The sequence below is a fragment of the Arabidopsis thaliana genome, chromosome 4 (assembly GCF_000001735.4).
Source record: "Arabidopsis thaliana chromosome 4, partial sequence".
Classification (NCBI taxonomy): domain Eukaryota; kingdom Viridiplantae; phylum Streptophyta; class Magnoliopsida; order Brassicales; family Brassicaceae; genus Arabidopsis; species Arabidopsis thaliana.
In genome coordinates, this window is record NC_003075.7 from 13,494,552 (window position 1) to 13,507,899 (window position 13,348).

General features: G+C 39.1%; 5 protein-coding genes across 7 annotated transcripts, besides 1 other annotated feature; 2 read left to right on the forward strand and 3 right to left on the reverse strand.

Moving 5' to 3' along the window:
* Nucleotides 1-20: 20 nt before the first annotated feature.
* Nucleotides 21-2,187, reverse strand: AT4G26830 (O-Glycosyl hydrolases family 17 protein). Of its 2 annotated transcripts, NM_118817.4 has the most exons (3): nt 1,876-2,187; nt 504-1,775; nt 21-209 (listed from the first exon to the last, which is right to left on the reverse strand). In NM_118817.4, the coding sequence occupies exons 1-3, from the start codon at nt 1,934-1,936 to the stop codon at nt 175-177; spliced, it is 1,368 nt and encodes a 455-aa protein (NP_194413.2). In that variant the 5' UTR covers nt 1,937-2,187; the 3' UTR covers nt 21-174. The 2 variants fall into 2 exon arrangements, with proteins under 2 accessions (NP_194413.2, NP_001328266.1); NM_001341832.1 differs by having other exon boundaries at nt 504-2,187.
* Nucleotides 2,188-2,735: 548 nt separating this feature from the next.
* Nucleotides 2,736-4,269, forward strand: SUMO1 (small ubiquitin-like modifier 1). The gene is made up of 3 exons (NM_118818.4): nt 2,736-2,989; nt 3,599-3,748; nt 3,830-4,269. The coding sequence occupies exons 1-3, from the start codon at nt 2,915-2,917 to the stop codon at nt 3,905-3,907; spliced, it is 303 nt and encodes a 100-aa protein (NP_194414.1). The 5' UTR covers nt 2,736-2,914; the 3' UTR covers nt 3,908-4,269.
* A 135-nt stretch (nt 4,270-4,404) lies between these two features.
* VTC2 (GDP-L-galactose phosphorylase 1) lies at nt 4,405-7,150 on the reverse strand. Its single transcript, NM_118819.3, has 7 exons — nt 6,483-7,150; nt 6,276-6,394; nt 6,134-6,193; nt 5,778-6,020; nt 5,498-5,683; nt 5,154-5,402; nt 4,405-5,070 (listed from the first exon to the last, which is right to left on the reverse strand). Exons 1-7 carry the CDS (start codon nt 6,592-6,594, stop codon nt 4,711-4,713), a joined length of 1,329 nt encoding a protein of 442 aa, NP_567759.1. The 5' UTR covers nt 6,595-7,150; the 3' UTR covers nt 4,405-4,710.
* Nucleotides 6,832-6,900: a sequence feature (AT4G26850.uORF1).
* A 1,351-nt stretch (nt 7,151-8,501) lies between the features above and the next one.
* AT4G26860 (Putative pyridoxal phosphate-dependent enzyme, YBL036C type) lies at nt 8,502-10,325 on the reverse strand. Of its 2 annotated transcripts, none has more exons than NM_118820.7 (7): nt 9,921-10,325; nt 9,675-9,741; nt 9,550-9,596; nt 9,358-9,445; nt 9,150-9,283; nt 8,950-9,048; nt 8,502-8,817 (listed from the first exon to the last, which is right to left on the reverse strand). In NM_118820.7, the coding sequence occupies exons 1-7, from the start codon at nt 10,140-10,142 to the stop codon at nt 8,740-8,742; spliced, it is 735 nt and encodes a 244-aa protein (NP_567760.4). In that variant the 5' UTR covers nt 10,143-10,325; the 3' UTR covers nt 8,502-8,739. The 2 variants fall into 2 exon arrangements, with proteins under 2 accessions (NP_567760.4, NP_001190850.1); NM_001203921.1 differs by having other exon boundaries at nt 8,535-8,817; nt 8,950-9,078; nt 9,921-10,229.
* A 414-nt stretch (nt 10,326-10,739) lies between these two features.
* AT4G26870 (Class II aminoacyl-tRNA and biotin synthetases superfamily protein) lies at nt 10,740-13,319 on the forward strand. The gene is made up of 9 exons (NM_118821.6): nt 10,740-11,309; nt 11,377-11,487; nt 11,560-11,673; nt 11,785-12,075; nt 12,149-12,259; nt 12,339-12,392; nt 12,468-12,663; nt 12,750-12,864; nt 12,942-13,319. Exons 1-9 carry the CDS (start codon nt 10,830-10,832, stop codon nt 13,066-13,068), a joined length of 1,599 nt encoding a protein of 532 aa, NP_194417.2. The 5' UTR covers nt 10,740-10,829; the 3' UTR covers nt 13,069-13,319.
* Nucleotides 13,320-13,348: the final 29 nt, after the last annotated feature.

Below are 13,348 nucleotides of genomic sequence, written 5' to 3' on the forward strand. Positions count from 1 at the left end.
TGAGAATAATCTAGTGATGATATAATTTTAAATTAAAATATATAAAATAGTTCAACAAAGTTAATATATTTTATACACAATATAAAATATATATATATTCCCGATTAGCAAACAATGTACTTAATAAATCAGGCAAAAAAAAAAACACAGAAAATTGCTGCCAACTATTCCGCCTCAATGTCCGGTGGGAAACTCGCATTTTCCATATCCTGCAATCAACGAAAAAATAATTTTGTTAGAATTATATAAAAATATTAAAGGTCACCATATATATCGATCTTACAGAAACGTGAACATCTTAAAAGGCCAAAATGACCCAATATAGCTCAACTTTCACAACCGCCAACTACTAAACCATTTGCCACTATCTTTTTCTTTTTTTCAATAAACATACCAAATGAATTTTTAAGCATAAATAACAGCTAAATATACACTTCTGAATTGAACTAAAGCAAAATATGTAATGTTATGATAAAAACAGAGGAGAGATTAGATTAACGTACGAGGAGGTTGCGTGACGACGTGAGCAGCTCCACCAAAGAAGCACGTACCAACACGACGTGAGTTCTTCTGGTAGTAACTATTGAAGGCGTACGAAGCGTGAGCTTCTAACGACTCAGGATGATAACACGTGGCACCTGGCTGAATCGGGCGGCAATCAGCTCCTCCTTCTCCGCAAGCGTAATCAAGAGCCTCCTGAAGTTTCTCCTTCGCTACCTCTCCGTTCGAAACGCACCATGTATGTCCCTCGTGCGTCACCGGAACTTTACCTCTGTTACCGTTGACCGGCGTCGTTGACTTTTTAGTGAACGGAACGTTGTACACTTTCCCTTCGTTTGGGTAAAACAAACCGTAGTTTCTCTCAGACGTTGGCCCCGGTTTCTGGTTTTCGTTGAATAAAGCGAATAAATAGACGTTAAGTGGCTCCGTCGGTCTTAACGGTGTTCCTTTACCCGTTAACACTCTCTTCACAAGTCCGGCGTTATACGCCGCCGCGTTAGATTCGCTTGCACCAATCTCATTCTCATCTCCAACGGAAGGCCACCCTGTTTCCGTCACCATCACCTTAACGCCTTTAAATCCGACGGCGGACAATGCCGCGTAAACGGCGTCTATTTGAGCGTCAAAGAGACTGTTGTACTTCAATCCGGTACCGGAATCTATATTCCCGGCGTTTTCTTTAAACAGAGCGTAGTCTAAAGAGATTTTATCGGCGTTTGCTGCGTAAGCGAAAAACGGATAAGCATTTACCATAAGATACGACGACGTTTGTTGAAGCAGAGCAAGCATTGGTTTAACAACCGGTTCGATTAATTCCGGTTTAAAAGAACCAGAGGAAGGCGGGTACGAATTAGCAAGCGCGCTAAGAGCAATAGGAGACGAGATCTTGATGGCTTTGTCGAGTTTATACTTAACCAGAGAGGTGTGAATGTTCTTCATCGCATTGACAAGATACGGCGTGATCGTCGGATCGACGAATACTTCGTTACCGACGGCGATAGCTTCGATCTCCGTCGCTGGGAAGTATGGCATTATGTGGGTTTTAATCCAGTTGTCGGCGAATGATTGGTGGGAGGCGGCGGAGGAGAGAAGCTCGTTAGGGAGAGCGACGATTACTTTGATTTTGGAATTTGCAAGTGCGGTTAGTACATTCTTATCGGTGTCGAAGATTTTGATACGGTTGATTCCTTGAGATTTCAGGAGGTTCACTACTTTCTCCGGCGACGGGAGATTGTTAGCTATCCGACCATAATTGACTCCGACCATTCCAGAATCTGTGGAAACAAAAACAAAAAAAACGCAAAATAAGAACAACGTAGTAGACACGGCAAATACAGAGACAGACATAGGTATATGAAGAGATTAAAAACTAACGTGCGTCAATGGCTGAGAGGAAGGAAAGAATCAGAAAATAAGGTAAGAAAGAAACGGCCATGGTTATTCTCGAGTGTATCTTCAGAAACAGAGCATTAAACGCATAGATGAGTGTCGTTTGATAGTTATGGAGACGAAGGAAAGTTTTTGTTGCGTTTGGGACGGAGCTGGTCTACAGTATTTATACGATTTAGGTGTAAACAAGTGCCAAGTGGGGGTTGTGGGATAACTAATAACACGGAAGAATAGCTGAAATAATAGATTTAACTAAAACTGTATAATTTTAAAGCTCTATTTATAGCAAAAAGTTTTACTTTACCATAATCTTCAGTTAAAGGAACTCTCTATAATTTTGATGTTTTTCTAACATATGAATGTTTTCATAGTTGATTTTGGTTATAACAGAAACCTAACAAAAACCTTGACTTTTATTGTTTCTTAAACAAGAGTCAAGACCTAGGTTCTTTATATGTTGCATTGCGCATATTTCGTTAATTCATCATCATTTCTTTCTTTTGTGAAGAGTGTGTGACAGACTTTATCTCCTTCAACTAATCTTTTTGTTAATACACAAAGTGACATGATTTATAGATTTAACAATTTATTTATTTCTTCTATGTCAAATTGTCAAGTCTTCAACAGATGATGAAATCATGGAGAGTGGTGGATAGGAGGACTCACGTCACGTGAGATCAGGAACTGCAACCTAAAATATTTAACCAAATGAAATTGTCTAGTGGGTTAGATGTGGCCCAATAAAAATATAAGCCCATTATAACGAAACGACAGATTTGAACATAACTAGCAGCCGTTGGATTAAAAGAGAACCTAGAGAGAATATGAACCGTTGGATAGATGCCCTACGATTTATGATAGAGAGGAATCCGATGCGTCCAAGTACAAAAGCCACGGCCAATTAGAGAGATTTTCAGAGTCAGTCTTTTTATATTCATCTCTCAGCATCATTCTTTGATTGTGTGAATCTCTCATCGTTCTCTCAAATTTCGTGTTTTTGTAACCGGACGGAGAACCTTTCACGATGTCTGCAAACCAGGAGGAAGACAAGAAGCCAGGAGACGGAGGAGCTCACATCAATCTCAAAGTCAAGGGACAGGTATCTCTCTTTCTCCTTCTCATCCTTGTGTGTTCTTGTGAATGTTTGGGTTTCTGATTTCGTGTAGCTGCGATTAGGGTTTTTCATTCTCCAATTTGGTTTAATTTTAGGGTTTCGTACTACTAGCTCAGTCTTAATGGTCTTCTTCCTCTTTTGTTTTACAGGTTTAAAGTATCCTGCTTTATGTTTACACGTTTGCTTGTTTTTGCTAATTGTTTATCAAATTTCTGAAATTATATAAGTCTTGTTTAGGTGTAAGTTGTTATTGAGCTTTTGGTTCCTGTTGTTGTTTGAGGGTTTTATAGTTTTGGAAGGGATAAGTTTACTTAGTTGTTGAATGTTCTAAAGACTGTGAACGATGCTGTCTCTGTACTAAGTTGTTATATATCTTCTGATGAAGTTGTAGTCTCTGTACTAAGTTTTCAATTAGTTTGGCTGATGTTTGTGCTTCAAATTCTCATAGACGAAGCCTTAAACTGAATGTTTGTTGATATGTGTTTAATTTTTCGACTCTTTCAGGTTACTACCAAAAGAGAGCCATGTGATTTAGTTATTGTTTCATATGCGGTCTCTAACGTTTATTGTTCCTTCTATATGTTTGTTTTATAGGATGGAAACGAGGTTTTCTTTAGGATCAAGAGAAGCACTCAGCTCAAGAAGCTGATGAATGCTTACTGTGACCGGCAATCTGTGGACATGAACTCCATTGCTTTCTTGTTTGATGGGCGTCGTCTTCGTGCTGAGCAAACTCCCGATGAGGTATAACATTCATTCTACATGCTTTATTTCTTACCTTTTGAAGTTTATAGTTTCTGATACTAATAATTCTTGACACTACAGCTTGACATGGAGGATGGTGATGAGATCGATGCGATGCTCCATCAGACTGGTGGCAGCGGTGGTGGTGCTACGGCCTGACACTTCGTCCAGGTTTAGGGCTTGTGTGTGATATGAATGGTTAAGGAGTAATCGGCATTAGGATTTGCAGACTTGTTTTTTTATCGTGACCATTCTCTTTAGAAACTAAGTTATTATGGTCACGAAGGTTAAAGAACCCTTTGGTTGATTTTTTGTCTTGTTCGTTTGGTATCGGATCCTATGATACTACTATTTCGGCTTAAAGGTGTTATTAACCCAATTATCTAAAGTTTGTTGGTATGGTAACGGTAAAAAGCTATTAATTATTGAAAGTGTGACTCTTAACATATACGTAGCTCATTGAGCTAATGGCGAGCAAAGATAAAATCCATCTAGTCAACTAAACAAAATATTACTTAAACATGAACTAGCATCGAGTTAGTGAATTATAGTCTATAGAGGACGACTTCATAACCAGAGCTTGTGGTGGTTATAGACAAGACAATAATCAGTATTATTACTCTCTCTCGAGTCTCGAGCTGTAAAAACTAAGTGTCTGAATCTTAACATGGTTGTTGATGGTAGAAAGACTTGGTTACAAGTAATTAGTTGGCTGAACCTGAACCCCTTCTTAAGACATATCCTTTGAATAATCAAATCTATACAAATAATAATCATATTAGTGAAGAACATATATAATTCATAAACACCAACTCATAACAAAAAACAAAGAACCAGAAGTCTAGGCACAAAATGCCCACAACCATCATACATAAACCAAGAAGCTTCAAATGCAACTACAAAGAGAGTTTGCTTATTTAGGCTTTTAATTATACATACAAACCACCAAGTCACCATATTGTTCACTGAAGGACAAGGCACTCGGCGGCCGTCCCATTTGTGATCGGACCTCCATGGGTTCTGTTGCTTTTCTGGTTAACATTGCCACTAGAGTTTTGCTGATGAACTATGGTTCCTTCAAGATCCTCCTCTTGGTTACTACAACCTATGGCTTCAAAGGCGAGAGCAGTAACCTCCTTAAACCTTTCCTCCGACAGAGAAGCTTCCGCAAGGAGCCTCCACGCGTTATCCTCTGAAGCACCTTCGTAATCCTCTTTCCTCTTCAGTACCATGTGACCACTTATCTCCCACACGGCTGGGTTCACTTGTGTTTCCAATACCTCCGGGCTCACTTCACCTAGAGCCTGTTTCTCTGCGTAACACTGCAATTTTTACATTCAAACTGTTATTCACTTTTGATTAAGTAATTCAAAACATGTATTCATCCAACGGTGTAGTTATATACCTGTGGCATTAAGAAGATCTGCCTTCCACAATCAGAGATGAGAATGTTGAAAGGAATGTTGTTGTTTTGAAGGCAAACACAGCAGTCTGAAACAGTATCAGATAGTTCTTGCATAGAGCTTCCACCTTCAAAGAGAAGACTTCTCACAGGGTAACTTAGAAGCTCTGAGATTTTGACACCACTAACAGTGGTAGTTATCTTCTTGGTAGGAGCTTTCTCCAGTGGGAAAGGCATGGCCAAGTAATAAGCCTGTTTCCAAAAACAATCACCACCAAAACAATCAGAACAAACATCTTAGATGAGCAAGGGTGAAAAGGTTATGCTTGGATCACTTTTGGATATACCTGAAAGTGGAGATGATTGATAGTGGCAAAAGCACCCAAGCTGTTGTAACCGAGTCTGAAGTATGGATTAGCAGCCTCAGCAGCCATGTGAACTGCAAGCAAAAGGCTTTTGTGATCGATCCTTTGAGGCAAGCAGTCAAGAACACGAGGAATCAGCAGCACATGGCCATACTCTATCGGACTAACCTGTTAAAAACAACAATAAAGAATTAATCTTTTGCTAGCGAAACCAATAAAAGGAAGAAAGAAAAAACCAAGCTCTCTGCACAAGAGTCTTTACATTGATGGCAACAACACTGGGAGAATTCTCAGGGTCAATAGGCATGCAAGGGAAGAACTGAACTTGGGCATCTTCACCAGCTTCAAACTGGAAGAGCAACTCTTCTTGGCCAACTTTAGTGAAGTTGAATTTGCTGCCATCAAAAGACTGCAACACCTTATCTACACGGAACTCAGTTGGCCTCTTCTTCAAGTGACGACCCTCGTTAAGCTGAGCAACGAAACCATACTTCCCCGGGATAACCTATAACATCAAGAGAAACAATCTTAAGAACAATGTAAAACATATCTCGGATTCCTCAGCAACAAACAACCCAACATAACTAGATTGTCAAACAAGGTAAGAAAGACAATTACTTTGGTTTCGCAGGCAGTGACATCATAGCGAAAAAGTCCTCTTTGGAACCTATCCTCCCACTAAACATAAGAATACTGATTAGACTCTTCCAAGCTACAGAAACCATTATCAGAATATCAAAATCAGTGGTCTATGATTTACCTCTCCGAGAACAAGGGACTCGAGAAAAGCTACAGGAGGCTCTATAGCCTCATGACTGATTACAAGCTTCTCTCCGGATTTTACCAGATTCTTACATGCATACAATGGAAGCCTAGCCCCTGAACAAACACATCATAAGGTGAATAAAAAAAAAGTGATAAAATTTAAACATGATTAAAAAAGACGATTCAGGTTTCCAAAACGTACCGTTAAGGCAACAAGCGCCGAGGCAATTCCGTCCACAGCCGACGGGATCCTCCGCTCCATCGTCCTTCTGGTAGTTCGAAACAACGGTCGGAACTCTTTTGATTTTCAACATTCTCAAAAAAGACAAATTTCGAAGAGCAAAAGAAAAAACTTCCCCCAAGAAAAAAGCGATTCAAGAGCACCAAAAAAAGAAGAAGGAAAAAACACTAACAAACCCTAACTCCTAAAACCTAAAGGAAAAGAAGTTAAAGCTGGAACCGCCACCGGCGAGAAAGAGGAGATCGGAAGGGCTGCCGCCTTCAGACGGCAGAGCTCCACGTCCTCCGTGCGGCAAAGGATTAGTTTCGATTAAACAACCCTTCTGTCGGACAATATGGACATGTGAGCTAACACCCCGTGATATCCCGTGTATAGCCGTGATTCCGATCACCTGTTCCCCGGATTTTTTCAAATCGAACGCCGGAAAAAAAGATTACAGCTAAAACGAACCCGACACTCAAAACAGCAGAAACGAAACGAATAAATGAGAGATCTTTTGATGTGGGTTTTTTTCACAAACAAAAATTTGAGAAGATGCCTGAATGAATAATTCTTTGAGGTGTTTTTTGATGATACAGTGTTTTAGGATATCGAATGGGCTTTAAATAGATAGGAGATGAGTGAACCAGAGAAGACAGACGACAAAATTTTAATTATATACTAATATTTCTCTCTTTTTTTCTGTGGTTGTGATTCGGACGTGAAATTTCTTAGGTCCTTTCTTGTGGATTTTATTTTTTCATCGATATTATTTTGTCTAATTGTATTTTTCTTCTAATCTAATTAGTTAGTTTGATTAGGCAAAGGACCAAAACAAAAATCTTATTCGGAAGATAAAATGAGATCTAAGTTTGATAAGATTAAAGTTGGAAAAAATATTTTTGCATGCAATTAAGAAAATTTTTATTAGTCTTGGGAGAAAAGTTGGAGCACTACATTTTCTTTGAGAGAAAAATAGATCAGAATGAACTAAAGAAAGATTTAAATCTTGTGTAGATTGGAAATTGAGAACTAATTGTAACTGTGTCTTACAAGTATTTTCAATTAAATTTGAGATAAACAATTGCTAAACGTTTATCCAAAGAGAATAACATTTGCTAAACCTAGTTAACCTTATGAATTATGATATACGTATGTTTAATGCCAATTGATTATGAATTTGAATTTCATTGTATATAATCGTAGATCGTAGTTTGCTGCATGTAAACGAGACTAAAAGGATGGAGGCGATGAAGAGTTCATGTGGCATATGTCTTCTTATGATGTCATGTGAAGTCATGTGTTATGCCACGTTTTATATTATCATAGAATATTATTATTATATTAACGAAATTTTCTTTTTGACTTTTTCTGTTCAACATTAATTTGTAAATTTATGTTGTCTTTATAGATAATATTTACATGGTCGTGTTTATTCATGGGACGGGGGTGTGGTCGTAGCAACTACTACGAGGCTCAATTTGGGCAAATGACTACCATCGTTCGTTCGGTCGTTTTTTTGCGAAACTATGATATAATTTTTAAATACATATATTGAGAAATATTTAGACCATTGCTTTTTGTTCGTTATTTTATGAGACAAAACTACAAAATAAACAAAAAAAAAACCAAACAAGGCAAGAAACACAAGTTAAGATTCGGAATCTAAGAAAAGGATATAGTTCTTGAACCACATAATAGTGGTCCATTATTTATTTGGCAGTCTCTACGACTACGATCGTACGTCCCTCCTTCCATCACCGTTTGTTTTATTTATTGTTTCTTTTCTTTTTTTACTTTAAACAACCATTTATCATGTTTTAAGACCTCGACATGTAATTCGAATTAGTATTGCATTAAGATTTAAAGAGTTACGGCGGTGGATCGGTGGTAGTCAGTGCAAGTAACGGATCATAATTGCGGTTGACCAAGCCTCTTTCACTGGCCTCTTTGTAACCATGAAAGCTGAGATGCTATTGGTACACCACTAAGTCCCAAATTCCCAATAATCGTGCGTCAGTAAACATCAATTTCGAGAGGACAAGTATCAAAATGCGATATCTGCTGTTACAAATATTCAACTCAGTTACAAAGCCCTTAACAATGTATTGATTTCTAATTTTCTATAAAGTAACTTTGTGAATACACCTAAGTTTATCAATGAAGAATAAAATTGTTTAAAATAATCGACAAAATAACATTATACATGAATTTTACAACAAGTGTTTGAGCATAGTAGCTAAGTTGTTTTCTTGGGGTACTCTCTTGGTCCGAAAATGGTGGAACCAACCCTCACATTGGTGCTTCCCATCTCAATCTGCAGAAACATAGTCAAAGATCATCTTCCACATATATGTGGTTCCTCGGATGAAAGAAAGAACACATTCAAATGATTTTCGATATTGAGTTGATTGCATTTTCGATATTAGAAGAGAGACAAAGATATTACCGCTAGCTCGAAGTCACCAGACATGCCCATGGACAGTTCAAATTGATCCTCAGCCATTCCAAGTGCCTTGCATACATCAGCTCTACAGTTTGAAAGTGTCTGTCCCGGTTTATGGGGAAAAGAATAAACCTTGGTAAGTAAAACTTGTAGGAATAACCCGAGAACACGTAAAACAAGTATCCAATCAAGTAGTAGAATACCCTGAAGTTCTCTGGGGTAGACGTATAATCAGGCATCCCAATAGTCATTAATCCGGAGAATACCAGATTTGGACAGTGATGTTTCACATGTCTTGCTAGCTCTACAACGCTAGAAGGTTCGATTCCAGATTTAGCTGCATCCATAATCAATCAGTCAGCCAACTGAAGAGGCTGGACAAGGAAATCAGCATAGAGGTAAAATACTCACAAACTTCTCCGCTTGTGTTCACTTGGACCAAAACCTTTAGTGGATGTCTCCCAAGATTTGAAACAGCTCGATCTAGATGATTTGCTACCTGTGAAATCAATCCCAAGTGATTGTATAACCAAAATAACCTCCTAGTAAAGTGAATTGTGCAAGTTAAACGCCACAACAACCTCTAATCGCTAGTTATAATACCTTTTCTCCATCCACACCATGAACCATTGCCAAATTTGGGACTCCAGCTGCAAACATTGGATTAAACGACTTTCACTTTCACTAAACCCCTAATTCAATATTAAAGATGGGGATAAAAGTCAGACTCAATAGCGTTTTGGCTTTGTTGCTCTGTAAATGCCCCACGAAATGCCACTCTATATCTTCCGGAAGCTGTATATCAATCAAACAAAGTGAAGGAGAAGCTCCATTAGCATCATCAAAAGCACAAAATATATCACATTCCCAGAAAATGGAGAGACACATAGTAGTTAGTGATTGAAGGATAAACATTCGGATTTTGAAATGAAATCGATTATCTAGTGAAGATAACAAGGATTGGAGAGAGGAACCTGTGGAGCTTTATCGATGATTTCTTGAACGTAATTCTCGCCGAAGCAACGGTGACCTGCGTCGTAGATTTGGCGGATAAGTGAGACGGGTTTAGTCTTGGAGACTGGAAGGACCCTGACCCGCTCGGGATCTCTTCCTACTTGCTCCGCCGCCTTACGAGCTCTAAGAATCACAGAGCGGAGAGCACTTGCGACGGTTGCCTCCACCGCAGGAGCTGCCATCGCCAATCGCCACTAACGCCTGTCGTCAATTTGGGCTTCTTCGGGAGTAATGTTTTTGTCACGTAAATTAGTTTATGGCCTTTAATTGGATAATTCACGGTCCACACGTTCAATACTAATTGCGATTATTTATCTCTTCACTTTTAATCAAAATTTCCAAGGCAGAGACACATGTAAGGGTTGATGTATATAGTCATCAATTCACGAGATTATTGGAATCTTTATTGCATAAACAATATCAAAATTGTGTTTTTATATATACCCTTTCAAAACGTTATGGGATTCAAAATTACACCCACACCCACCACTTATTGATTGGACATAACATCATTCAATGTAAAATTACACCCACCTCTTATTCATGTTTTAATTTTCACTTCTGTATATATTTTTCGAATTTCATGTATTCTGTTTGTACTTTTTTGGGTCTTATGTTAAGCCCATTTGTGGGTTTGTAAAAGTCTTTGACAATATCCAATAAATCAGTGAAAAAAAAAAGAAAAAAAAAATTATTATCACTGTAAACTTCAAATCAATTCAACTTGTGCTTTACATGGGTCTTCGCTGGACCAATATGTTTTGTGGGCCTTTCAAGCCCAACAATAGTTATCTACCCTAGCTCAAAAAGAGTTATCTTATTCTCATTCTCTCTCTCTCTGCCGCAGCTATCAATTTACTGGAGAAGAGATGGTGGGATCAGAGGTTTTGGAGGAATGTGGAGAAAAAATAAGCAAGAAAGAGTCAAAGAAGCGAGCCGCTAAACTGGAGAAGTTGCTCCGTAAACAGGAACGAGAAGAAGCCACATCATCATCTCTTTCTCTGGAGGAGGAGGATGAATCGTGTTCCAGCAACTACGGTGACGTGACTACTAACGAGTTGCAGTCGGCTGTTGAGGGAAAAGAGCTCACTGATGTGAGCAACTTGGTTGAAGAGATTGTGGGGTCAGAGGTTTCGATCAGAGGTCGACTGCACAAGAATCGCTTAGTCGGTACCAAATTGTTTGTGATCTTGAGGGAAAGTGGATTCACGGTTCAATGCGTGGTGGAGGAGACCAGAGTTGGTGCAAACATGATTAAATTTGTCAAGCAGCTGAGTCGTGAATCTGTTGTTGAGCTTATCGGTGTCGTCTCTCACCCTAAGAAGCCTCTCACAGGAACCACCCAGCAGGTTTCCTTTTTTTCTTTGATTGATTCGAATAGCGACATACATGAACTCATCGATAATGTTGTTGCAGGTTGAAATACATGTCAGAAAAATGTACTGCCTCAGCAGATCCTTGCCAAATTTACCACTTGTTGTGGAGGATGCTGCTCGTAGTGAATCAGATATTGAAAAATCTGGCAAGGTAGAATAATGTTTTAAGATTTGGAGCTGCTTATGATTATTTATATATTCCTTCATAAGAGAGCTGCTGCAGGATGGCAAACAAGCTGCTCGTGTCCTTCAGGACACACGTTTGAATAATAGGGTTCTTGACATCAGAACACCGGCTAATCAAGCCATCTTCCGTATTCAGTGCCAAGTCCAAATTGTAAGCTCTGATTTGATATGCAACATGGAGGATTATAGCTAGTTAGTGTCAACTAGGATATGATTTGTCATTATCCTAATAGTTCATTGCATGATTTAATTGTTTGTGTAGGCGTTCAGAGAATACTTACAATCCAAGGGGTTTCTTGAAATCCACACACCGAAATTGATCGCTGGCAGTAGTGAAGGAGGTTCTGCTGTGTTTAGGTTGGACTACAAAGGGCAGCCTGCTTGTCTGGCTCAGTCTCCTCAGCTTCATAAGCAGATGGCGATATGTGGTGACATGCGACGCGTCTTTGAGGTTGGTCCTGTTTTCAGAGCTGAAGACTCCTTCACTCATAGACACCTGTGTGAATTCGTTGGTCTTGATGTGGAGATGGAGATTCGAATGCACTACTCTGAGGTATGTATGATTGTGCTACTGTTAAGATATTAATAATATTTCATCTCTTCACTAGTGCTTATAATTGGTGCAGATAATGGATCTTGTGGGGGAGTTGTTTCCGTTCATATTCACAAAAATAGAAGAAAGGTGCCCAAAGGAACTTGAATCTGTCAGAAAGCAATACCCTTTTCAATCTTTGAAGGTAATCTATCTTTTGGATTCTTAGGAAAAAACTGAGTTTCTTTTGTGTTGGATACTGATGATTGGCACTAAACTTGTAGTTTCTTCCGCAAACATTGAGGCTAACCTTTGCAGAAGGGATTCAAATGCTTAAGGTATGACAGGATTTTTTTTGCATCCAACTTGATGAGTTAGACTATGAATAAATAATAGTTGGGTCATCTTGACAGGAAGCTGGCGAGGAGGTTGATCCTCTTGGTGATCTAAATACAGAATCTGAGAGGAAACTTGGCCAGCTTGTTCTGGAAAAGTACAAGACGGAGTTCTACATGCTGCATCGCTATCCATCGGCTGTCAGACCGTTCTACACTATGCCCTATGAAAATGATTCTAACTACAGCAACTCTTTCGATGTCTTCATCAGAGGTGCGTGCATCTATGAGTTTGTCACCCAATTATGTTACTTCTACACTTGATTTAATAATACTAAATTTGAGCTTTCTGTCTTATAGGAGAGGAGATCATGTCAGGAGCTCAACGTATCCATGACCCAGAACTCTTGGAGAAGCGCGCAAGAGAATGCGGCATTGATGTCAAGACAATATCCACGTACATTGATGCATTCAGGTAACCACAAACTGATCGATCCAGTTGGGTTCCTACTATGAGTTGAGTTGAGTTGACGAGTGGCTGCATGTTTACAGGTACGGTGCACCACCTCACGGTGGATTCGGAGTGGGGCTGGAGCGTGTGGTAATGCTCTTATGTGCCCTCAATAACATCCGCAAAACTTCGCTATTCCCTCGTGACTCTCAAAGGCTCACTCCCTAATATCATTGCTCTTCCCTGGCGACTCTCAAAGGCTCGCTCCCTTAATATCTATCTTTGATAATTGTCCCCGCTCCCGATTTCTAAGTTATTTTTTTGGTGCAGTTCGTTAGGTGTTTAGTTATCTTTAAACTATGTATGTGTTGTAACCTTTAAATTATTAAGGAGCAGTACTATTTGGGCTTTTTCGGGAATAATATTTTGTCGGGCCACAAGATTTTCACGTAAATTAGTTTATGGCCTTTAATTGGATAATTCACGGTCCACACGTTCAATACTAATT

Coding starts and splice junctions, on each gene's coding strand:
- SUMO1 (NM_118818.4), top strand. CDS start 2,915: ATGTCTGCAAACCAGGAGGAAGACAAGAAGCCAGGAGACGGAGGAGCT. Junction 2,990..3,598: donor ATCTCAAAGTCAAGGGACAG/GTATCTCTCTTT, acceptor TTTGTTTTATAG/GATGGAAACGAGGTTTTCTT. Junction 3,749..3,829: donor CTGAGCAAACTCCCGATGAG/GTATAACATTCA, acceptor TTGACACTACAG/CTTGACATGGAGGATGGTGA.
- VTC2 (NM_118819.3), bottom strand. CDS start 6,594: ATGTTGAAAATCAAAAGAGTTCCGACCGTTGTTTCGAACTACCAGAAG. Junction 6,395..6,482: donor CGGCGCTTGTTGCCTTAACG/GTACGTTTTGGA, acceptor GTGTTTGTTCAG/GGGCTAGGCTTCCATTGTAT. Junction 6,194..6,275: donor AGTCCCTTGTTCTCGGAGAG/GTAAATCATAGA, acceptor TCTTATGTTTAG/TGGGAGGATAGGTTCCAAAG.
- AT4G26870 (NM_118821.6), top strand. CDS start 10,830: ATGGTGGGATCAGAGGTTTTGGAGGAATGTGGAGAAAAAATAAGCAAG. Junction 11,674..11,784: donor TTCAGTGCCAAGTCCAAATT/GTAAGCTCTGAT, acceptor TTGTTTGTGTAG/GCGTTCAGAGAATACTTACA. Junction 12,076..12,148: donor TTCGAATGCACTACTCTGAG/GTATGTATGATT, acceptor TAATTGGTGCAG/ATAATGGATCTTGTGGGGGA.
- AT4G26860 (NM_001203921.1), bottom strand. CDS start 10,142: ATGGCAGCTCCTGCGGTGGAGGCAACCGTCGCAAGTGCTCTCCGCTCT. Junction 9,597..9,674: donor CAAAGCCAAAACGCTATTGA/GTCTGACTTTTA, acceptor CAATGTTTGCAG/CTGGAGTCCCAAATTTGGCA. Junction 9,079..9,149: donor CTACCCCAGAGAACTTCAGG/GTATTCTACTAC, acceptor TTACTTACCAAG/GTTTATTCTTTTCCCCATAA.
- AT4G26830 (NM_001341832.1), bottom strand. CDS start 1,848: ATGTCTGTCTCTGTATTTGCCGTGTCTACTACGTTGTTCTTATTTTGC. Junction 210..503: donor CGTCGTCACGCAACCTCCTC/GTACGTTAATCT, acceptor CGTTGATTGCAG/GATATGGAAAATGCGAGTTT.